At 39.6% G+C, this 21,526-nt stretch overlaps 1 protein-coding gene across 8 annotated transcripts in view; it reads right to left on the bottom strand.

The window, feature by feature from the left end:
* epha8 (eph receptor A8) overlaps nucleotides 1–12,864 on the bottom strand; it is a 128,995-nt gene extending 116,131 nt beyond the window's left edge. For 7 of the 8 annotated variants that reach the window (XM_023955115.2, XM_023955119.2, XM_023955116.2 and 4 more), the window contains exon 1: nucleotides 12,569–12,864. In XM_023955115.2, coding sequence (XP_023810883.1) covers nucleotides 12,569–12,656 — 88 coding nt within the window. In that variant the 5' untranslated portion in view covers nucleotides 12,657–12,864. The remainder of the gene's footprint in view (nucleotides 1–12,568) is intronic. The other variant, XM_078948081.1, reaches the window with a different exon arrangement.
* Nucleotides 12,865–21,526: the final 8,662 nt, after the last annotated feature.

Below are 21,526 nucleotides of genomic sequence, written 5' to 3'. Positions count from 1 at the left end.
TTTTTCACCGTCTAATTGGATAATTACAATTATGAATTTTAGATTTGAAACATTTTCAGAAATGTTTATTGTACCAATTCAAAGTAAAAATGTCAAATATGATACAAACCAATGACTGTAAAACAGGACCCAGTGCCTATGCTTTACACTCAGCCACAATGAAGATCCAAAGACAGACTTCATTGAAAATTGTGGTTTTTGGTGCTTTTAACATGTTCTTGTTTAATTTTTCTGATGATGGAGGACATGTACGAAGAAAATCAAGATTGAAATAGCATTTTTGACTATTTATTTATTGATATTGTTGTGAATCAGGAGCAGACAAAAACAAAACGATTGTGAACAGCTTTTAACAATGATGCTACCGTCAGTGGCTACATGCTCCCTGCTCTGCTCCATTCTGATGCATCCACTTTGCAGAAGACTAGATCCATGTACGTCTTTGTTTTCCTCGCCTAAGCTGTACGGCTGGATAGCTCCAATATTGCTTGACATTATTTGTTACACCGGTAATGTTGGGTCGGAGTTGTGAGGGGCTGTAAGCTTGCTGCAGAGCGTGTAAGCAGATGGGGGACGGGATGTGGGGGTGGGCTTACTGCACGCCAGCATTGCCGCCTACAACTCAAAGACCAATTTTAAATTAACTCCTCTGCAGAAACTATGTCCTAGAAAACGACACAGCAAAACAGCATAATCATAATTAAAAGATCATTGGGAACACTTTTTAAAAAGATCAAAAGATGATTGGAGAGGGACTTTAAACCAAAGGATTCATGGCTGCAAGAGACAAATGCCGAGAACAAATTTCACACCCAGGCATGTGTCAAAAAGTGAAACTTAATTAACTTTGAATTCACCACATTAAATACATTTTGTGTTGAGATCTCTGCATAGTTCTTTTTTGTTTCAGTGCAATTTTGCATTCTTTTCTTACAACTGTGTCCTGAAAGCCTGCTGATTCAGTTAGATTAATCTACATTAATCTTCGATCCTGAGTAGATGTTTTATTTTTTAATACTGTATTTATTTTTCTGGACTTTAAGAGTTTAAACAAAAAAAAGTGTGAAAATGTTAAAGTCTGTCTGAGAAAAGTGTGTAAAGTGTGTAGTTAGAGGGTTTACAGACTTAAAATAACTGTAACTTGATGTCCACATTATATGTAAATAAAAAGATTAGTGAAAATTAAAACTCTTAACCCCTAAAGTTAGTGGAATATTAGCCTTAAAGTCAGTTTGCCTTTTAACCTGTTTTTGTGTCCTGTTTAGTGAGGTTTCAACACAGATGGGTCCTTCCATTCTGTGACACAAAGCATTTAGATTATTTTGCTGTAAATATATTCTTTTGGAATGATTTAATTCTTTGTAAAGATTACTCTAGTGATGCTGAAATTGTGTTATAATCTCCACAAAGCTGAGCTTTCTCCTGATGTTTTGATGTGTTTTGTGTGAATATACTCCATAAAGTGATGAATGCTGATATTAGGCTTTGTTCTCCTGTTTGTCAGAGAATGTTACCAACACATTCAGTAGCTGCATCGGCTGACATTCTGCATCTGCATTTATGTCTTTGTCCTGCTGAAGACCGAGGATGGTCGCCCGCCGTGCGTCTGGCTCCTCTGCAGGTTTCATGCTGGAGCTGCCTACAGTTTCACCTTTTGCTCTGTCAGTGTAGCGATTACGCCAAAGTATCTTTCTGATTGTTTTATTGGTCTATTATGATGACTCATTATATTTCTATGATGCGTGTGTTTGCTTTTTGAAATTATTTGAAATTAATTGGATTGACAATCATAATTAGATTAGTACGGCCTTGAAAGGACATAGAAGTAAAAAAAAAATTAGCCCTGGTGCAGACGGGAAACTAACTGGTGCCCACAAGAAAGGAAGTGGTCATTTGAGCACAGGAGACCTTTTCAGAGTTCTTAACGTGAAACAATGCCCGGTGTTAGCGTTATGTTATCTCAGATTTTTTTTTTCCTTTCTCACTGTCTGATGAACACCAGATGCTTTCTTGTGTGCACTAGAAACCAGTATTGTTTTTTTTGTTTTTTTTTTCCTTCTATGACCTTTCAGGGGCTTCGTATTTTATTACTTTGTTTAGTTTTTTTTACCTTGATTTTTTTTCTTTGTTGTCCCTTTAGGGGCCCTGTAGAATTTAATTTAAAAAAAAGGATGTTTTTCATTCAAATTTTTTTGTGTTCATTTTTTACAAACTACAAAAGTAAAGTACAAAAACTACGAACAAGCTGGGCACTAACCTCATATGCTCATGAAAACTGTAAGAAAACTTGAAGTAAAAAGTTGAAAAGCTATAAATTGGCACAAAAATCATCTCTTTTTTTAATACACGACAAAATTAGAACAAAGAACACCTGCTCCTTTTTATAAATTGAATATAATAGCCTTCTATAATTTTTCAATCAAGTCATGATTAATAGTATAGATAATTTTTTTTTGTCTTTTTTATTTTTATTTTTCTGTTTTAGTGCTTGAAATAAACTATTTCCCTTACATTCTGGATGTGTCATAAGGTAATGAAGAATTTCATGTGAAATGTTGACATTATGGCGGTAAAAGTACAGAACGGCGCTGAAGTCAGAAGGTCAGGACGGACACCGGTTCTTTTTAGGCTTCATTTACCTCACAAATGGTTCTGTCCTCTAAACAAGGAGAGAGTATTTTTAACCGTTTTGTCTTTTTTTTCCATATCCTTTCTTTAATATAAAGGTTACTTCAGGGGGTAAATTGTGAGGCAGAGACTGATGCAATATATTGAAACCGACTTTTAAAAACTTTTTTTTTTTTTTAAACACCCTTTGATTTGTAACTTTGTTTAAGTTTAACGCACACTTCTGGTTCTTTAGACCATTTCTATTGTAAATTACCCAATTTAGTAGCGCCTCGGTGTGTGCTGATGTTTGCATCTGTGTGCAGGCATGTCCGGATTTCCATAATCTGATAAATGAGTCATCTCCTCACACCTCCACACCCTCCCCCAGCAGATATTAATTGCATCATAGCTGTGATGTATGGACAGATTACTGGCTGTAAAATGTATTATTTCCTAATGAAACAAGCCCCCGGAGACATCCATCAGCCCGCATCGCGATATAGTTTGGGCCTCATTACACCATACCTCAGTATTTAGATTACTTGGGAACAGTCCACCTGCAAACTATGTTAACTGTAGATTTCCACGGAGCCGTAAACAGTCAATTTTTACCTCTCAACATTGACCCTACAAATGCAGCAATGTTTCATGTACAGTACAGACCAAAAGTTTGGACACATCTTCCCATTCATTTGAATGAGAAGATGTGTCCAAACCTTTGGTCTATACTGTATATATTGTAACCCAAGTATTAACATTTTATTATTTTTAGATAAGTTTGCTTTATCAAAGTTTGTCTATCCGAATCTTTATGTTATTCTTCAGGACTTACTTTGAGCAGACTGCTCAGCAACGTGCAGTTTCTGCACTGCCACTGGTATGCAGCCATGATCCATGACTTTGATGCAAACATGCATCAAACCACGTTGGCTCCAAAATGAGCTTAAATTAGTATCTACTTGAAAGCAAAAACGTGTGATTTTTTATTTACTATTTTTTTGTTTGTTTTTCATAACTGGAAATAAATTCAGGCATCAAGGGTATGAAGGTTTTTGTGTGAAACTTTGTCCGAAAGCTTTACATTTACCTGACCCACTAAAATAAAATAAATTCATTACAAATGTGTAATTTTAAGAATACTTTTTATGCAGATAGATTATGCACCTACATGAGCTATAGTTTAAATGTAAGCATAGTCTTAGTACCTGCAATAAACTATGGAAAAAGTATACAGTATGTAGGTTAAGTCTGATGCTCAAAATGGAACCTGAAACAGCCTATTTTTCATTCCATATTTACTCCTTTCAAGTAGACTGCTTGCTGTTTGTAATCTTTTTTTTTAATGAAAATTGGTTTAATTATAATATTTTAATATGTTTTATTAATTATAAATCATCCTTAGTATCATGTATGTGTCAAGATGAAGGACAAACCCGTTTCAAAGCATGTCCTCTATTTGTTTCAGAAGTCCCAGAATGTTTACAGAAACCTGCAATGTTATTTTTGCTTCCCTACATGAAATTCATATTTTTGTGACTTAATTCTAATGCATTGTGTTGAAATGTAATATGCCATGATACCTGAATTTTCAGGTCATCCTTTCCTTTTATTTTTTTTAAAGAAAAGTTAAATCAAAACCTTGAAATCAAATGTTGGCATGCTTAAATAAGAAAAGTGCATTTTGTTTTGAAAAGTCTAAGCAAAAAGGGAAATTACTTTAAATAAGTCTAGCTTTGTTTTAAGTTTATTCAAACAACAGTGTCATTTTTATTTACTATTTTTCTAAAACGGGTTGATTTCAGAAGACACAAACAAAAATTAAAATTGAAATCTAATACAAATTTGACCATAAATCAACCTTAAACACAACTTTAATCATTTTATTTGTTTAAATTCAAATTTGATCAATTACTCGGAAAAAAAATTTAAATAAAGAGCTTACTTAATAGTTTAATTGTTCTTAAAAAAAACATAAAATAAACTGTTTGAAATTTAACAAAACACATTTCATATATCCACATATGAATTCACACAAATGCATATATTAAGGTAGTGAAGAAAATACATAGATATATTTTATTTTTTTTAGTTTGTTTGTTTTTTCTGGTTGTATTTTATAATAACATTTATGGTGGCTTCACAACAAAGACTCCCACTGGCAGCACTGATTTAATAAGTCAAAGCAACATTTGAAAGCTTTCCCCAAGTCCAAGCCTATCATTACAGCTAACCAAAATGATGATCAAATAAAAACCTAATCTTTAAGACTGGAATAATCATTGCCACCAATCTGGAAGAATTTCAAAATCCAAAGCAATAATTCCAGTATTTAAACATGCATAGAAAATAGCACACACATGCTTCAATGGTTCTTTACACATCATCCCTTCAAGCTAGTAAACAAAGCATGCTCCCATTTTTAAAGGCAACTTTTTACTCCATCCATGCATTTTCTTAGACCGCTGAATCCCTTACACAGTCCAGGAGTTGCTGGAGCCTATCCCAACCACTGTTGGGTGAAGGCAGGGTGCGCCCAGGACAGGTCGCCACAAAATCAAATACACTCCTTCCTGGTGAAGAATGTTTTTGGACCGTGGCAAGACACAGGAGTTACCAGAGAAAACCGATGCATGCACGAGGAGAACATGCAAACTCCACACAGGAAAATCCCAGTCTAGATTTAAACCAGGACCTAAGCGTTTTAAGAGAATGGTGCTAATTTCTTACATTATAATTTTAAATATAGCTGTAATATTTCTGCGGTGGAAAACAAATAGGCAAGGTGGGACGACCTCAATAAATACAGCGGACCTGTAGTAACATTTAAGAGGTCCAAATATGTCTAACTTTACATAATGGGATGGCTTGTACAAGGAAAAGGTGTTTGCCTCCACTGTGAATTTTTTCTTCTGTGAATTTTTATTATTCTGGTTTTATTTTATAAAACGTATTTTAATATTTGACTTAAGTAACATGAGTAAAATTAACTTGAGCTCAAATTGAACTTTATTGTCGTTCCTCTGTAGGACCACAGTGCATTCAGAAAGGATGCAGTGAGTAGGATTAATTCATTGTTACTGCAGAAATTACAGTGTTTGTTGTTCACAGCCTTCTTTAGTTCTGTTTGTGTTGTTACAAAATGTTTTTTTTTTAAATATGAATAAAGTTGTAAAATAAAGAAGGGAAAAGATTTAGAAAGAAACAAACAGTAGAATGATCTGCAAACTTTTTATTCCAGGTTAATTAATTAGTCAGTTGCTTCCAGCTAAACAATAGAAATGCATAATTTAGCCTCACTGTTTACAAAAACTAGGATATTTTCAATTAGTACTTACATATTAACTGCAACTGTAACAGTGTATACGATTTGTATTTCTTTAAAAATATAGCTGATTATCTTTGGAAATTTGTCTGAACGCCTTGATCTTTCGTCTTCAACAAGCCACAGTGACTAACTGGAAAATAAAAGTAAATTTTGATGCACAGCTGAAGGACTTGAATGAACAGACTGAGCTCTGAGTGTTTTCGCTCTTTGACTGAGATGAAGCGCAAACTCGCAGTTTGACCTTATTAGCTGGATGGCTCTTTGTTACTGCTGCAATTGGAACTGGTTGGCAGGTTTGCCGGCTTTTTCGGAGCATATTAGACCTTCACTAGGCTTCTATTACACTTAATGAACATTTAAATCCTTTAATAAATTGAAAGGAATTGAGAGCAGCTAATTATCAGCCAGACGCTGTCTGCAATAAAAATGCCTGCGATGGATGGAAGAACCCCCATCCCCCATCTTTGCTTTCCTTGATCTCACTTTCTCCCACAATGTTGCTTTCTTTACTTCCATTTTTCTCAGTTTGAACCGTGCAGCCTTTTTTTTCTTTTCTTTTCTTGCTAACCAAACGCTAGATCATTACAGAGTTGTTTCGAGTATCACCTGCAGCTGTTTCTAGAAACCTGCAGCCAACCTTTCATCAGTGAGCAAAATCGTAAGTTAGCGGTAGTGGTGCGGTCATAGAGCTCAGCAGAGCCTACAGCGGGGTTTTGATCTCTGACCAGCCAGCATCTGCTCCCAATAATGGGTGAAAAGGGCTCAGGAGAGGCCCTTGCTTTAGAAGGCCTGGCCCTTTCCAGCTCAGGAAGACATATCGATCTGGAAGCTCCTGTATTTATGTCAACGGATGGATAACAAGACCTATGCTTGATAAAGACAGGTGCCTGGGGAAGGGAAGAGGGATGGGAGGGGTTGAGCAGGCCAGCCAAGGTCTCCAACCTGTGTCAAGAAAATCAGTTGACAAAGAAAATGGGAAAAGCTCACCCTGTATGTTATTTTAAATCAAACAGTCATGGAAAAACGACGATGCTGCAGAGGTATTTGCAATAACCGTTGCGTGTCTTTATTTGTTTTTTTCGATCTGAATACACAACTAAAACTTCAACGTCCTTCTATCCAAAACAAATAGTAAATTCAGAGATAATTTGTTGCCATCTTTTTTCAGCCAGACTGGCTAAATGTGTAATTTATAAACTGTTTTAAAAACACATTTGTCTTTTACTTAACTTTAAGCTTTCATCACATGCACGGATAGGAGGGATTGACCTGTACGGGTGCTGCGGGTTTTTGTGGTGACCATGGTGGGTCATGGAGAAGGAGCGGTTGTATCTTAGGGGGAGTGCAGGGGCATCTTGCTGTTGAGCCTCATGTGGTCACCTTAAAGGACGTCATGAAAAGGGAACGTCCCATTGTCGTGGGTGTGGTAAGTGTATCATCAAGTATTTGTGGATAACCCACTTATGACATTCGGGTGATGCCGTCGTGCGTCACACTCTAATCATAAGTAACTGACCGCGTGCAAATGCTACAAGCACGGGGTGTGCAGGTGATGCGTTGTTGCGCATAGGACACCCACACACTCTGTCTAATTTCCTCCTTTCTAACAGTCAGGCTGCGTGGAAAGAACGCGCACTTATCGCAACCAGCGCTAACAGGCTCCTTACACAGTCCACAGGATTTAGGCGGTTAAAAAAAAATAAGTACGATGTGACTGCACCTCGCCTACTTCACTCTTACTTATCCTCACATGCTGTGCGACTGTTTACTATAACCTGTACCTCAGCATGCCCATAGAAAAATGTCTGTTTTTGCTGTATGGCTTACTAAACGGTCTAAGACCTCTTTATAATTGGTGCAGGCCACCTGCGACTTCGTACAGATTCCCCCTTTTTTTTACCCACAGTGGTCTCTCACTTTAACATACGACGGAGTTTTAGGGCCACCAAAAAAAAAAAAGTAAAATTACGAGATTTTAAGTCGTAAATTTATTGGGAAAAAACTCGTAAATTTACCATTAAAGTGGAAGTGAGCATGCACAGCAGCAGGTGAACGCCGCGCAGCAGCAGAGCAGACCGACTAAACTTTGTTGAACAGGTGAGCTGAATGTTTATTGATAACGTTTCAGATGTTGGAAGTTAATTTGTTTGATTTACAATTTATTAACGTTTTATTTATTGATGGTTGGTTTGCAGGATCTCTGCAGCCCGATGAAGCCGTCATCGGCCGGGTATCCCTGCAGGCAGTTGTCCACTTGAATTCGTTCTTTCCTCTACCAAAGACCAGATCTCTACGTTTGTGTGACGCTTCCATCCGAGGAGCAGCACTTTTTGGCACTTTCAACGTTCTTAAGCTAATTTTAACAGAATATTTTCATTTTTCTTTGTTGTTTTATGTTGAAACGGGACGCTTCATCTGCAGGAGTGGGCGTATGTAACACTGTTTACTTCTGCATTGATGTTAGGTTCAGGACGTAAGGTGACAAATGAACTTCGTTATGTGAATGAAAAGGAGAATAAAGGCTGCAGCGATCCTCTACACCCAAACGTGTCTCTGAGCTCCTTATTTTATATATGAAACTCCGCTTTACCAAGCTGGCTCCACTGAGAATAATCTGATTTTGAGTCGCAAAAAGGTTCAGAATCTCTTTGTGTTTTAAAACTATAATCCGGAAATAAAGCTTCACACAAGGCTCCACATATTTCATCTTCAAGCTAGGCTCCGATAAACGGAAAACGTTTTCTCCTTGTTAATCTGTGACTTTTTTCTCGTAAATTTACAAGATTATAAATCGTAAATTTATGAGATATAAACACGTAAATTTACGACTTTTTATCTCCTAAATTTACAAGATAAAATCTCGTAATTTTACTTTTTTTTTTTTTGGTGGCCCTAAAACGCTATCGTATTAACACACTAACTGTTTGAAGATATTTTTTTGTGCAATTTTTCATCCTTTTTTTAATTTTTTTCCAACAACATCACATTATGTTCTGCGTGCTGATTAACAGTGGACTATTGTCATTCCATTGCCTCCATGTCGTGTGTCCTATAAAGAATGTTTGCAAAAATAATCTTCGGGTTTATTCTGTAACACTGGATTTATTTTTCTTTAAAGGTTTGAACTTTTGAGTTTAAACAAGGGAGAAATTATTTCCAAAACACAACTCCAACAATAAAGAAGGGACAACTACATGTTTTATGGCAGTTATCTGAATATTCCTTGTTTCTCGTTTTAATCAAAATCCATATAAGCAAAAGTGCTGTTTTTAAAGTGCTTATGAACAAAGCAGATTTCCATCAATTCCATACCTACAAAGCATGAGCTCGGACTGACTAGACCTTCAATTCACCAATTAGATTTTTTATTTATTTTTATTTTTTTAGCACTTTTTACCTGTTTGTAATGCAAAAAGATAAGCTATGAGTTTAAAACAGATCATGGCGGGTAAACATTGGATCAATGGTCACACAGACAGACGCAGTCTTACCCAAACACACACAGTTTCACATCGAAAATCAAGCTAGCGTGCAACTTTTTGGACAGTGGGGTTTTAACCTTTGAAGAGTCTGTCACTTACTCTGTTTTTGATGGGCTGCTTAGTTTAGCCATAGCATGAACAGAAACATCTATATCATGCGCTATAGTGTAAAAAAAAAAGTGTGAAGGAAAGCTTCTCTGCCTTTTGGGAAGCCTGCAGACGTGCCCTTGAGCAACAAGACTCGAGCATCTTCAGCTTCCCGTATTGCTCAGTCCCTGTTCTCCGTCTGTTATCTGCAAATGCTCCTGTTCAAAAATATTAATAGTTTCTCCTATGACATTGTTTAACACACGGCAGGTTTTCGATTGACTGTGGAGGGATCAATACTCGCCACCGCCTCACAGCCAACCTGTTTTGATCTAAATCAAAACCTCTTTTGTCACGGGCAGAAACTATTTGTCTTTGCCTTTTATTACAAAGTGACAAAAAAACAAAGTGCAACTCCCAGCGGTGCAGCTGCTTCTTCTTCTAAATCAAAGGTTCAGAGGATAAAAAAAATGCAGAAAAAAGGAACCAAATCTCGACTATGTGCCTGCCGTTGGCTCCGTTTTTCCCTTGTTGGTCCTCCTGCAGCAAAGGTATGCTGCAATAATCATCCACCTACAGTTTGCTCATTAGCAGAGAGGCCTGCTCCCCACACGAGTCTTTTCATGTTCCTCGCTGTAGACAACAACCTGAAGGAACTACGAGCAGGAGCTGAATCAGGGACGGAGCAGACAAACGTTCAGGCAGATGAACGTTTTCAAACCGACAAACCCTGCACTTCAGTTCCTCGGCAGACTGTTCTCTCTAAGAATTCCTTATAAGTGGCATTTCTGCAGCACTATATTATATAAATAAACCAAAATCCCTACTGATGTTTAGAATAGCTGAAAACTCAGACCCAAAAAATAACCTTTTGTTACATTTTCATTTAAGGATTACAATTAGTAGCAACACAGTTGATACAAACATACAACACTTAAACAAAATATGAAGATTTGATCAAATGTTGTAATAGTGCAAAATAAATTCAGTATGTTTTAATTGTGATGCTAATGGTTGTTGCTTTGTCTGAGTGACGGATGACATTACAGCTTCTGCTACATTTAGCAACTAAAAAAGAGAAAAACCTTTATTTTTGTAAAAATGTGTACTTTTTAGGAGATTGCATTAAAAATATAAAAATGATTAAGTAAAATTCTTTTGTAACATCTTTGCGGAAAATTTAAAAACTTTTATTTTGGAGATCTTTTTGTTCTTCCTCATTTTTTCGTTGTAAATGTCTTGAAATTCATTCCTTTTTTTTTCTTCTCTTCCTTCTCTCCCTTCCTTTGCCTGGACTGTTTATGGCGGCTCACCAAAATGATAATATAAAATTTCTCAAAAGTTTTAAAAAATTTGCTATTTTTCCTATTTTATTTTTTATTTTTTGGCTTTTAAACAAACTTTCTATCTTATTTACAACTTTCTAAAAACTGTGACTTATTTAAAAACAGACATATTTTAAGCAATTTCATATAATTTTTTTGTGCTGTATAATAAGAAAAAGATGGAACTGCAAAAAGAACTAAATAAAAGACAGCTGACCTTCATGCTGCTCTGGTTCTGACGCTACCTGCTTTCTTTTGTTCCTCGACATTAAAAAGCAAAGTGAATCAGCAATCAGTGTGAGATTTCATATTTCAGGCAGAGTCGTCATAAAATATTCAGACATTACTCGTCTTTTCCTTTGTGTTCTTCAGGCTGTGACCCCCCTCCCTTATTATTCACACACACTTGCACTGTGTGTCCACACATAAACAGTCGTAGCGCATCGGTGCCACTAAAGGCGTTTAACGGACGCTTGAGGGCAACAAAGATTGACAACAAAAGGAAATTCCAACTTCTAATTTTTTACTATGTAAATAGTTTTTTTTACTATGTAAAAAATTAGGAACAGGAAGCTAAGAAAAATGTTTAAACATTTTTGAACAATTGATGTGTTGCATTGAAGCTTTAAGTTAGGTGAGAAAATGTAACCTCCTAGGCAAACTAATTTGGGAAAATTTCAAATAAATTGTGCAAAAATACAAGAACATTTACAATACCTGTTGCAGTTGAGCACCTTCTTGGTTCTAAGCTAAAATAAACCTAATATTTAATACATTGCACTTACATCCAGAGCTAATTTGGACACATTTCCTTTATATTTTTTAATTCATGTTTTTCAAAAGTTTCTTCTTTTTCAGGCAACAGCAATACTGTTTGCGGCTTTTGTTACATGTGGCTTTTTTAAATGTTAGAACAATTTTTTGTTTTTGTGTTCGGATTTATGAAGATTAAACCTCGACAGACAATATGAATGAAACTTGTTCATTACTAAAAATGGATTTCTCTCATCTCTTTTTCTGAAATAAGGTTTTGATATTGCGAGTTATGGTGTTTATTAATCAACAGGGAACCAAACTGTAGTAATAAAAGACATCGCAGACATGAATCTAGGGGGCAAAAGCCTGAAAAACAGAAGGATGAAGTCGATGGTGAGACCTCCTCCTTTACGCTGCGGGACAGGGAAATAAAATCTGACATCCAGATTGCAGTTTTTCTGGCAGCGCGTCTCTCACTTCCTGCTCTGTGTGACCTCAGGCGGCCCAGACTCTCCTTAGGCCGCTCAGATTTGGAGCAGAGGCGGCCTCACCCCTGCACTGGCGATGCTCCCTGTCCCTCCCACATCCTCTTCTGGTTTAAAAGCTCCTGTCAGGGTTGGAGGAGAGGCGGCTGCTCTGCTGTCACTGAGACCCGACCCCACATGAACACAGGGGGCACACAAAGAGATCTTGAGTGGGGGTGGGGGGGGGGTGTTTGGATCAGTTGGAGAAGGGGTGACAACAGTTCTGCATCACTTGATGAAAAGATGAAGGTGACAAATCCAGATTTGGCCTCAGGGATCGACGTCCCCCCCGATAACTTTGGGGTGCAGATCCCCCTCAATGCAGAGGCTGGAGCCGACCCAGTCTCAGTCATGAAACCCAAAGAGGACTTTTCAGCAAACTTTGGCTTCATGCACGGACCCCTGAAGACACATTCGCGTGTGAGTGAGCTGATGAAGTTCACCCCCTTGCAGCCTTACCTTCGTTGCCGTTGGTTCCCGCCGAGCCCACAGTCTGGAGGGATATAGTCCACAGAAGCATAGCAGTCAGCCCCGGATCTGAAGCCATGGTGTTCTCCCTCACACCCTGCCAGTCTCCCCCTCTCTGACTCCCTCACTCTCCCGCGCTGCCTCACTCAGGGTCTCTCCCTCCGATTCTCCTTCCTCTTCCTCCTCTTCTTGTGTCCCAGGGTTGAGGTGTGTGCGTCTGTGTGTGAGGGCTGTGCGCTCATTGGGTTGGAGTTGGAGCCTGCCTCCGCGGCTCGCTTCAGTCTGCCGGCTCCCTCGCACACACACACATTCATATGTGCAGTTTCGGCAGGCTGCCAGGAGGGGGAGGGACCGGCACGTCTGTCAGAGTCACAGCAGCCAATCAGCTGTGAGAGCTCCTGTCCTACCTGCCTGGGCCAAATCTCTGTTTATCTCTCTGGGTCACAGGCTGGCACACATCATCCCCCAAACAAACCCCTCTCTGAGTCATTTACCCTCATTTGTCTTCTGCCCACCCCAAACACACTCTCACCTACCCAGTGGCAAATATCTGACAGATGGGATGAAGTGAGAACTGCCTGATGGCTGCAAGGCTGAAGAACAACGATTATTATCGATCTTGGGGGTTGCACTCATTGTCTCCTTCTCATGCTATGAGTTTGTCTTTTGGAAATGTTTTGATGATGCATTGATCCGTTTAACACATCTGCACAAAAGGTGTACACATATTAGTATATGGAGAAATAAAAAAAAAAATCAGTAAATTGACATCCAGGATCCATAACTCAAAGCCCCAGTTTAGCTGTTCTCTAATAAAAACATATCAAAGAATAGTTTTTTATTTATGACATTAGTCAAAAAATTTCAGATTTTGTTTTTTATTTTTTAGATTTTAATATTAATTGTGCTTAGTTATTCTTTAACTACTGTTTATCTGGTCTAGTCCTTCAACCGGACTTAATGTAAAACAAATATATATATTTATATTTAAATAAAATATATACACTGATGCGTTTTTTATGATATCTGGGTTGATATGTGATAGTTACAAACATCATTTTTGACTTGGGATTTGTCATTTCATTAAATATGGGTTGTAAAACTATTTTCTATAGTATTCATAATTACAATGATAAAAATGTAAAGGCTTGTAATTTTTTTTTTAATTTAAGCTGTTTCTGTCATGTCTGTTAATACATTTGAAATAAAATTATACAAATATTCAATTCCCATGTTTAATATTATTAACATATGTTTGTCATAACTTTGTACTTTCATGTTTGTAAACATCCAATGTTTTTCATTTTTGTAACTTTAGAGTCAAAAATGTTTTACGGTGATTTGCCAGTCTTGCAATAAAAAAAAATTACGTTTTAAAAAATATATCGTTTTTGGATTGAGCATCCTGCATTTGTGTTGTCGTCGTTTGAATTCCTTGAATGGGATGAAATTCCAGTGAGCTACATGGGTATGGGAGCCTGAGTGTGAGCTGCTCTCTCAAACAGGGATCGCTGTCGAATACAAACAGGGAGTGGACGTCCGTTCAGAGTTCTGCTGCCATCCAGAGATTCCAAACTGAGCTTCGGGACACGGCGCCACCACCCTGTGTCCCAGCTCGCCCTCTAACTTAAGCGGGAATTGTCCCTGAATTTTGAGGGCGGACACACATGCAGCTGGCTTGCCACGGGAAGGAGGTACAAGTTAGTTAAGATGAGTATCAAGGCCAAACGGAGGCTGCCAAAGTCCCACCCTGACACCCCCCCCCCCCCCCCCCCTCAGCGCTTGCACACACAGAGCTTTCTGTGCGACATTATAATGCTTCCCCCACAGCTCGTACAGATGAGCCCTGTGTGTACGCGGGGTGCTGAAGGCTGCGCCAAGTGAAGCACAAAAACATACAAAAACAGAGGGTTGCGTGTTCTATCCATTCAGACGTGGTTATGCTCTGTTGCTGTTTTGTCCTCATCTGCAGTGTGTGTTCATGTGTGAGGCTCCGTTCCTTTACCACTAGGCTGCACTGTCAGTCTGCCTGTCTAATAAGCTGCACAGCTGCGAGGACAACGTCGCTGTCATCTTCATCCTCCAGGAAAAGCAGAGAGAATGCTCTCTGAACCTTTAAACGGCATCGACATGCCGAAAAAGAAAAAGACCAAAACAAATCACTGATTTTTGTCAGCATGTCATGACACACAAGCTCCGTAAAAAAAGATCTTAGCTGAAGAGTTTTAGTCAAAGATTCGTCCAGAGATGTGGGACACCTTCAGCGTTGTTCGAACCTTATCTGCACTGAACCAGAAAATAGATGTGCTCCTAAGACGAAAATGAAAGCAGCAGCTGTTTCAGGCGCCTCTTGCACATCCTGCCACTGCTTCTGTTCGTGCGTACGCATCACTGTCCCATCTCAGCCCGGGCGCTACAGCAAAATCTCATTTTTGGCTTTGCAAAAGTAAAGTTTGAAAGAAGACCAATTCCCAAAGCTCAGGGGGTGAATGCAAATGTGCCTTGATATGTGGTCATTTATTAACTGCCCATTCCATCAAAGTAACTCAGAACGATAAAGAAACAGTGGGCAGAAGCTCATTAAAATGGCTCCCCACAGCCACCAGCTCTCGCAGTGACTCTGAAAACAACAACAACGTGGTCACCATGGCAACAAAGTGGGAGTCCCCTGACCCCCCAACACACTTTTTGACCAAAAGTGTAACATGGCATTATGTAGGGTCCGGGGTCAACAGGTGAGAATAAAACTTTGCGTTTGAGAGCAGAGAGTGGGGGTCAGACGGCGGCCACTGTTTTGGGAGTTTGTTGGCTAAATATAAAGCAGCAAACTTCCTTCTTAATCGGAAAATAAAAAATCGAAACGAATCAAGGTTAGCATTTGCATTTTTTCCCTGTCTGCGGCCCGGTACCAAGTGGCCCTCGGACGGCAAACCGATACTGGTTTGCTGCCTGGGGGTCGTGGCCCTCTGGTTTAATAGAAACTGGCAGCATGTTCAAATATCGGCGAGTTGAGGACACCCAAAACCTCAAAAATACGTCCATACATGACAAATTGGGAGTGAGAATGTGTTGGCTGTAACGACAGAAAGAGCTGCACTGTTTAGAATAGAGGGGCCCATCGTATTAGTTTTGGGTCAAGTTCGGATCTGGGTCCGGGTCTGGGTCCGTATGACCCGGCATCTGCGTCCGCTTGTTAGTGACCCCTGCTCTAAAGATTCAACATATACTAAGCCTGTCTCAAGCTACGTACACACTAGACATGTGTAGAACGTTCAAGAATACAGGAAATGTGGGTTTTTGAACGCGCTTTTAGCATATGGTGTTTACACAGGTCTGTCACTGCCTTCTACTAGTGCATGTACTCAGAGTAGGAAGAGGTTTGGTGCAAAATATGGAATTGGTGCAAATTTCGTGAATCTTGCTCCAGGCTTTTTCTGTCATGTCTGATATATGGCAGACTTGGTGTCATAAAATTCCAGCTAGGCACAAAATGCCACAAAACATTGGCTCTGTTGTTTTGAAAAAGACATCAACCATATGTCACAGCCAAATCAGAGTCCAAAGTTCAACTAGTTTGACTTTTGACACAAGCTCAATTGCAGCGTATTTTGTACGTAGAGCCTTAAAACAGACTTAAAAACTTGTGCAACAATATGTGAGTGCAAGATATTTGAATGTGGGTGCTCAATACGTGTATATTTGCGTGTTTACATGGACTCTCACTCACCCCCCCCTCTGTCGCTGCACGTGCTCCGCTCCTCTCCCTTCTTTAGCCCGCTCCTCTCACACTCACTCGGTCCCCAACACCCCCCACCCACCCACACACCCTCCCAGTCCCTGCCAGTGTTGCCAGATAGAGTCACAGTTTTCCAGCCCAAAAGTCATCTGAAAACCGCCAGACACCGCAAAAACCCGCCCAACGGGGGGGGGGGGGGGGGGGGGGGGGGGGGGGATCATGTCACATTCACAAATCACAGATGTAGAAAGGGGATATTACTCGACTGGCTTTTTCACAGCTACCTGTCCAGTCTAAAAGCACAATCAAATCTATGTATCTATCTATGATTGGGAGAAACAACAATATATAGCTTTTGAAGATTTTTTCCCCTACTGGGCTGATTAAGTACCCAATGCGGTGATTTTTCAAAATAAAACATTTCTCAAAATCAAAGATAGTTCAGACTATTAATAAAAGGAGTACAGTATTGAATACTTCTTCAGCGGACCGGCCTTCTTCCATTAATTTTCTTATCCCGCCATAACCTATGTATAACCTCTTCCATCCTTGTGCTGCGCTTGCGCCAAAGCGCCACGACTACTACCGTGTCAACCTGCTGCTATGATGACCGTATTTTGTGCTCTCTGTGTTGGACACACTGGAGGAGCGCGGGGGAAAACAACTCTGAGCTAAAGAGGATGTGAACAGGTGGAGCGGAAAAGCAGGTAGAGAGGCGGAGGAGGGGCGTTGGCTTCAAACTGTCAGAGAGATGGAAACACGGGCGTCAGATTCATACGCAGCTTTCCCTGCGGGAGTTGAAGCAGAGACTTTCTGGGACGATCTCATGAACTCAAACATGGAAACATGATTACCAAGTAGAACTCTCCAAAATATTAAACCTGATCTCTCCACATTCTCCGTGTCTACCATGCACTGATAAACACAGACATGCAGCGATCATACCATAACGTTAGCTCGTAGCTCCGCCCACACGCGACCGCGGTGTCAGTTTTAAACAACGCAACTTCTAAGAGGAGGGGCGGGGCGGCAAACCCCCAACAACAGGTTAGGTGACAGAACCCATTAAGCGTCTCTGCCTGGTGCGTTCACGGAGCTTCAGAACATAAGACTTCAACAGCCACCCAGCCTCACGTATTCATGAGGGGAAAAACCCGCCGAACAGACCCTAAAACCGCCCAAATTATGCATACCCGCCCAAAGCCATTTTTACCCGCAAATTTAGAACCAAAACCGCCCAATTGGGCGGAAAACCGCCCAATCTGGCAACACTGGTCCCTGCACCCGCTCCTCTCCTTTCTTCTGCTCCCTCTTCCTCTTCCTCTCACACACACACGTGGTCCCCAACACTTGACACGACAAATGTGGAGAGATCGCACTGTCAGGCTTTAATGAACACAATTTCTAAGAGGCGGGGCGTTGCACTCCCCCAACAACAGGTTAGATGAGAGCCCGGTCCATTAAGCTCTGCGGAGCTTCAGTAGAACTCCAAAAGCCACACGGCCTAACGTAGGCCGCTATTATATATTCATGAGTGGGAAAAAACCCGCTGAACCGACCTTAAAACCGCCCAAATTATGCATTTTTGACCGCAAATTTACACCCAAAACCGCCCAATCTGGCAACGCTGCTACTAGCTTCTCTTGTAGAAAATCATGCTCCCTCCACAGCTCACTGTGACGTTACTTTCTGTTAGGCAGTTAGCCACTCAGCCCAGTGGAAATTTCAGAATAAAAGCACTTCCATTGCAGCTTTACTTCCGTTGTGAGTTAATGTGTTGTGTTGTGAGTTAATGTGTTGTGAGTTATTGTGTTGTGTTGTGAGTTATTGTGTTGTGTTGTGAGTTAATGTGTTGTGTTGTGAGTTAATGTGTTGTGTTGTGAGTTAATGTGTTGTGTTGTGAGTTAATGTGTTGTGTTGTGTGTTAATGTGTTGTGTTGTGAGTTAATGTGTTGTGTGTAAAGTTAATGTGTTGTGTGTAAAGTTAATGCGTTGTGTGTAAAGTTAATGTGTTGTGTTGTGACCCTTCTGGGCCACCGTACAAACATGTCAACAAACATCCTAAAATGTCTGACAAAAACTTATTTAGACGGCTGCTGTAACTGTTACTATCAAAACAAAGTCTTATTTAGTCCACAAAAATGTCCCATCAGCACACCGCATATTAGGTAACAAATTCAGAAGCTGGTTAACACAGGTTCAATTAATTTATACTCTGGTCTGGGTTAACACTCAATTCTGATTGGATGCTGGGTGTGGATTAAAAAGTGACAATAGACATTGATAATGAACAAAAACAAAAGAAACTTCGGGTCACGTAGCCCAAATGTTCTATATCACTGCTTTGGCTCTTTAGAAACAAACTTTAGCTTCATCATCTGGACAAAAACAAGTGGTAAGTAAAAGTTGGAATTCCCTTTTGTCATACATGTCTTACTTGATCCAAGTTGTTATAGTTTCCTAATATGACTGTCCTAATCGCAAACTGAAGTAATTTAACCATAAATCTCCCAGTGGATGTGGTTTGTAAATCCTTCTCCTCTCTTACAAGAGGTGGATGACAAGTTTGAAATGGAGTCTCTTTCTTCAGAGCCTGATGGAGTTCACATCACTGCGGGTATACGCTTGCAATCACACAGTCAGTCAGTCGAATCGACCACTATGCTTTTCTCATCCAGATAACTTGTTTGATCAGACTCATCACCAGTGAAGCTTCACATCTCTGATTCGACTCCAAAGTTCAGACATGTTCAGCTTCTCCAAGATGATCATCTCTACTGCAGGTATTAACAGCGAGAAATAAAACCACTTTTCTTTGCTTTTGTATATCTTTACAAACATTTTTTGTTTAAATGTGACTTGTGTATTTTATAAATATTTCATATTTTGTATTCTAAACGGGAATTTTTGATATCTTGTTTAGCTGAAATTCATCAGCTGAATTTACCATGCGACTTGTTCGCTGTGGCGACCCCTGATGGGAGAAGCCGAAAGTGGAAGAAGAAGAAGTTTAGCTGAAATTCATCAACCTGATTCTTTTCTTTCTATTAAAAAACAGAGCAGATATCCAGGCTGGACAAATGTGTATAATGTATGAGTGTGTGCAATATGCTCCATTACATGTTGAAAAGCCAAAATCTATTAAAATTTTACCACATCGAGAAGCCTGACATATTTCTGCCACATCTGGTTACTTTGTTCTAACCCTTGATTACTGAATCCGCTCTGTTAATATCGAAAGAATGGGGTTCCTCAACATAAATAAATAAAACTAAACTTAAGGTCCCAATAAAGGATTACAAGTTGTGTTTATTCAGAGGTGGATCCAGCTGTCAATTTGACTTGAAGCCACGTCCACATTTCTATGTCTACATACGTCCATCAGCAAGGAGCGTTCAATTGACCACTTCCAATGCAAAGTCTAGTTTCTACTACGGTTTTTGGGCTCTATAAATGCGAAGCCGTTAAACGTGTGTTACAAGTTAAACCAGGTCAAAATTTGACCAATCGGGGACTCTGATTTGGTGGTTACAAATGGCTTGCGTCGTTTTTCATTCCTGGGAGTGCTAATTGTTGACAAATGATGAAGGAGGAGGAATTAAAAACTGTGGTTTGTATCCCGGCAGAATTATATGACACCAAGTCTTTCATATATTGGAACTGAGCTGTGAATGAAAAGATTCACAAGATTTGTACAGCTTTGACATTTCACACCAAGTCTTTTCCAAATGTTGTTGGCCAGTATGCGCTAGTAAACAGCAGGAAAAAAAAGACCCTTCCTGCTTGTCCAGTGGGAACTAAACACGTGTTCTAAACCTTTTTAATAAGTTTCAATTAAAAAAGACTTTGTCTAGTCCAAGAAACACTTTGAAGATGCCATCTTTTAAAAGTTGCTAAATTTGCTGCCAGCAGTTGGAACCCATTGAGATTCCGTCTTAACCCTGCAAAATACAAAAAAAAAAAAAAACTTAAGGTTTTAGTTGTTATTTTTATGTGAACATGACATTTCAGCACAAGACTGGCAACCAAAAAATGGCAAAAAGTGATGAGTTGCCCTGTATTTTATCTTAGAAAAAGAAGGCCTGCCTGGTCTAGATAGAGTTGACAGACTGACAGGAATGTCTACTGAGACTCTGCAGACAGTGTGTGCATTTCTGTCTGTACTTCCTGTTTATGTGTGTTATGTGGTCAGGAACCATCTGTCCCAAACCAAGCTGGTTGTATCCTAAAAAAAACTATTTTTATTTTGAGCTGAATATAATCATCCTGCCTCCTTGATATGGGTATTATTTAAGGAAAGCTACAATACAGTCAGCGAAACATAGAGCCGTTTACAAATGACTGTTTTTTCTAATACCCCTTTAATAGTTTTGTTTTTATATATTGGTAGAATCTATCCATCCATCCTTTGTCAGAATCCACTGAATTCGGGTTCACAGGGCAGCTGTCAACCCAACTACTTGGGACGAAGGCGGGAAACGCCCTGAACAGGTTAGCCGTCACCCATGTGGTACGTTCAAGAACACGTTAAACATGGTTTCATTAACAGGAAGCAGACGGTGATGCTCACACAGCGGACAAGCAGGGAGCTGCAGGTAGGGGCTTCTTCTTTCGTTCTTCTATTCCGATATATGTAAGACTTGGTGTCATATTATTCAAGCCGGGCAGAAAAAGTGCAAATATTAATTTTTCCTTCATGGTCATGTTTACAACAGTTAACACCTGTTTCGTAGGTAGAGCCTGCTACCTAACTTAAAAACTTGCATATTGACGCGTGGATACAGAAGCCTGAAATTCGGGTCGACGCATGTTTACATAAACCTTTCAATGAAAGTAGCTGCTTGAACACAAGTGGAAGCAGCTGGTATGTAGGTACCTTTACATACACACACCCATGGCAGAATCTAAGAAAGGTACAGTATGTGAAGCTGTTTTGCAGCTATCCAATCTTATTTTAGTTAGCTCAAGGAAAGCTAATGGCTTTCTCCCTCGCTTTTACTGCTGATCTTTTTCTGTCTGAGCCAGCCCTCATAGCATTTTTGGCAGCCCTGATAGCGTTTTGTTTTTTTTGATTGGCTTGTTCCCAGCCTTCCAAGCTGGGTCTGATTGAATTTGTTTGCTAAAACATGGATCGTAGAGGTGTGGCCCACCTCCATCCCTGTGCAGTCCCCAACAGGTGTTGTAAATGCTTTGCTGAACACGTAGGCCACATA

Source organism: Oryzias latipes, chromosome 5, assembly GCF_053564925.1.
Source record: "Oryzias latipes strain Hd-rR chromosome 5, Olatipes_Hd-rR_3.1".
Lineage (NCBI taxonomy): Eukaryota > Metazoa > Chordata > Actinopteri > Beloniformes > Adrianichthyidae > Oryzias > Oryzias latipes.
Note: the sequence above shows the minus strand (reverse complement) of the source record. Positions and strands in the feature narration are given on the sequence as shown.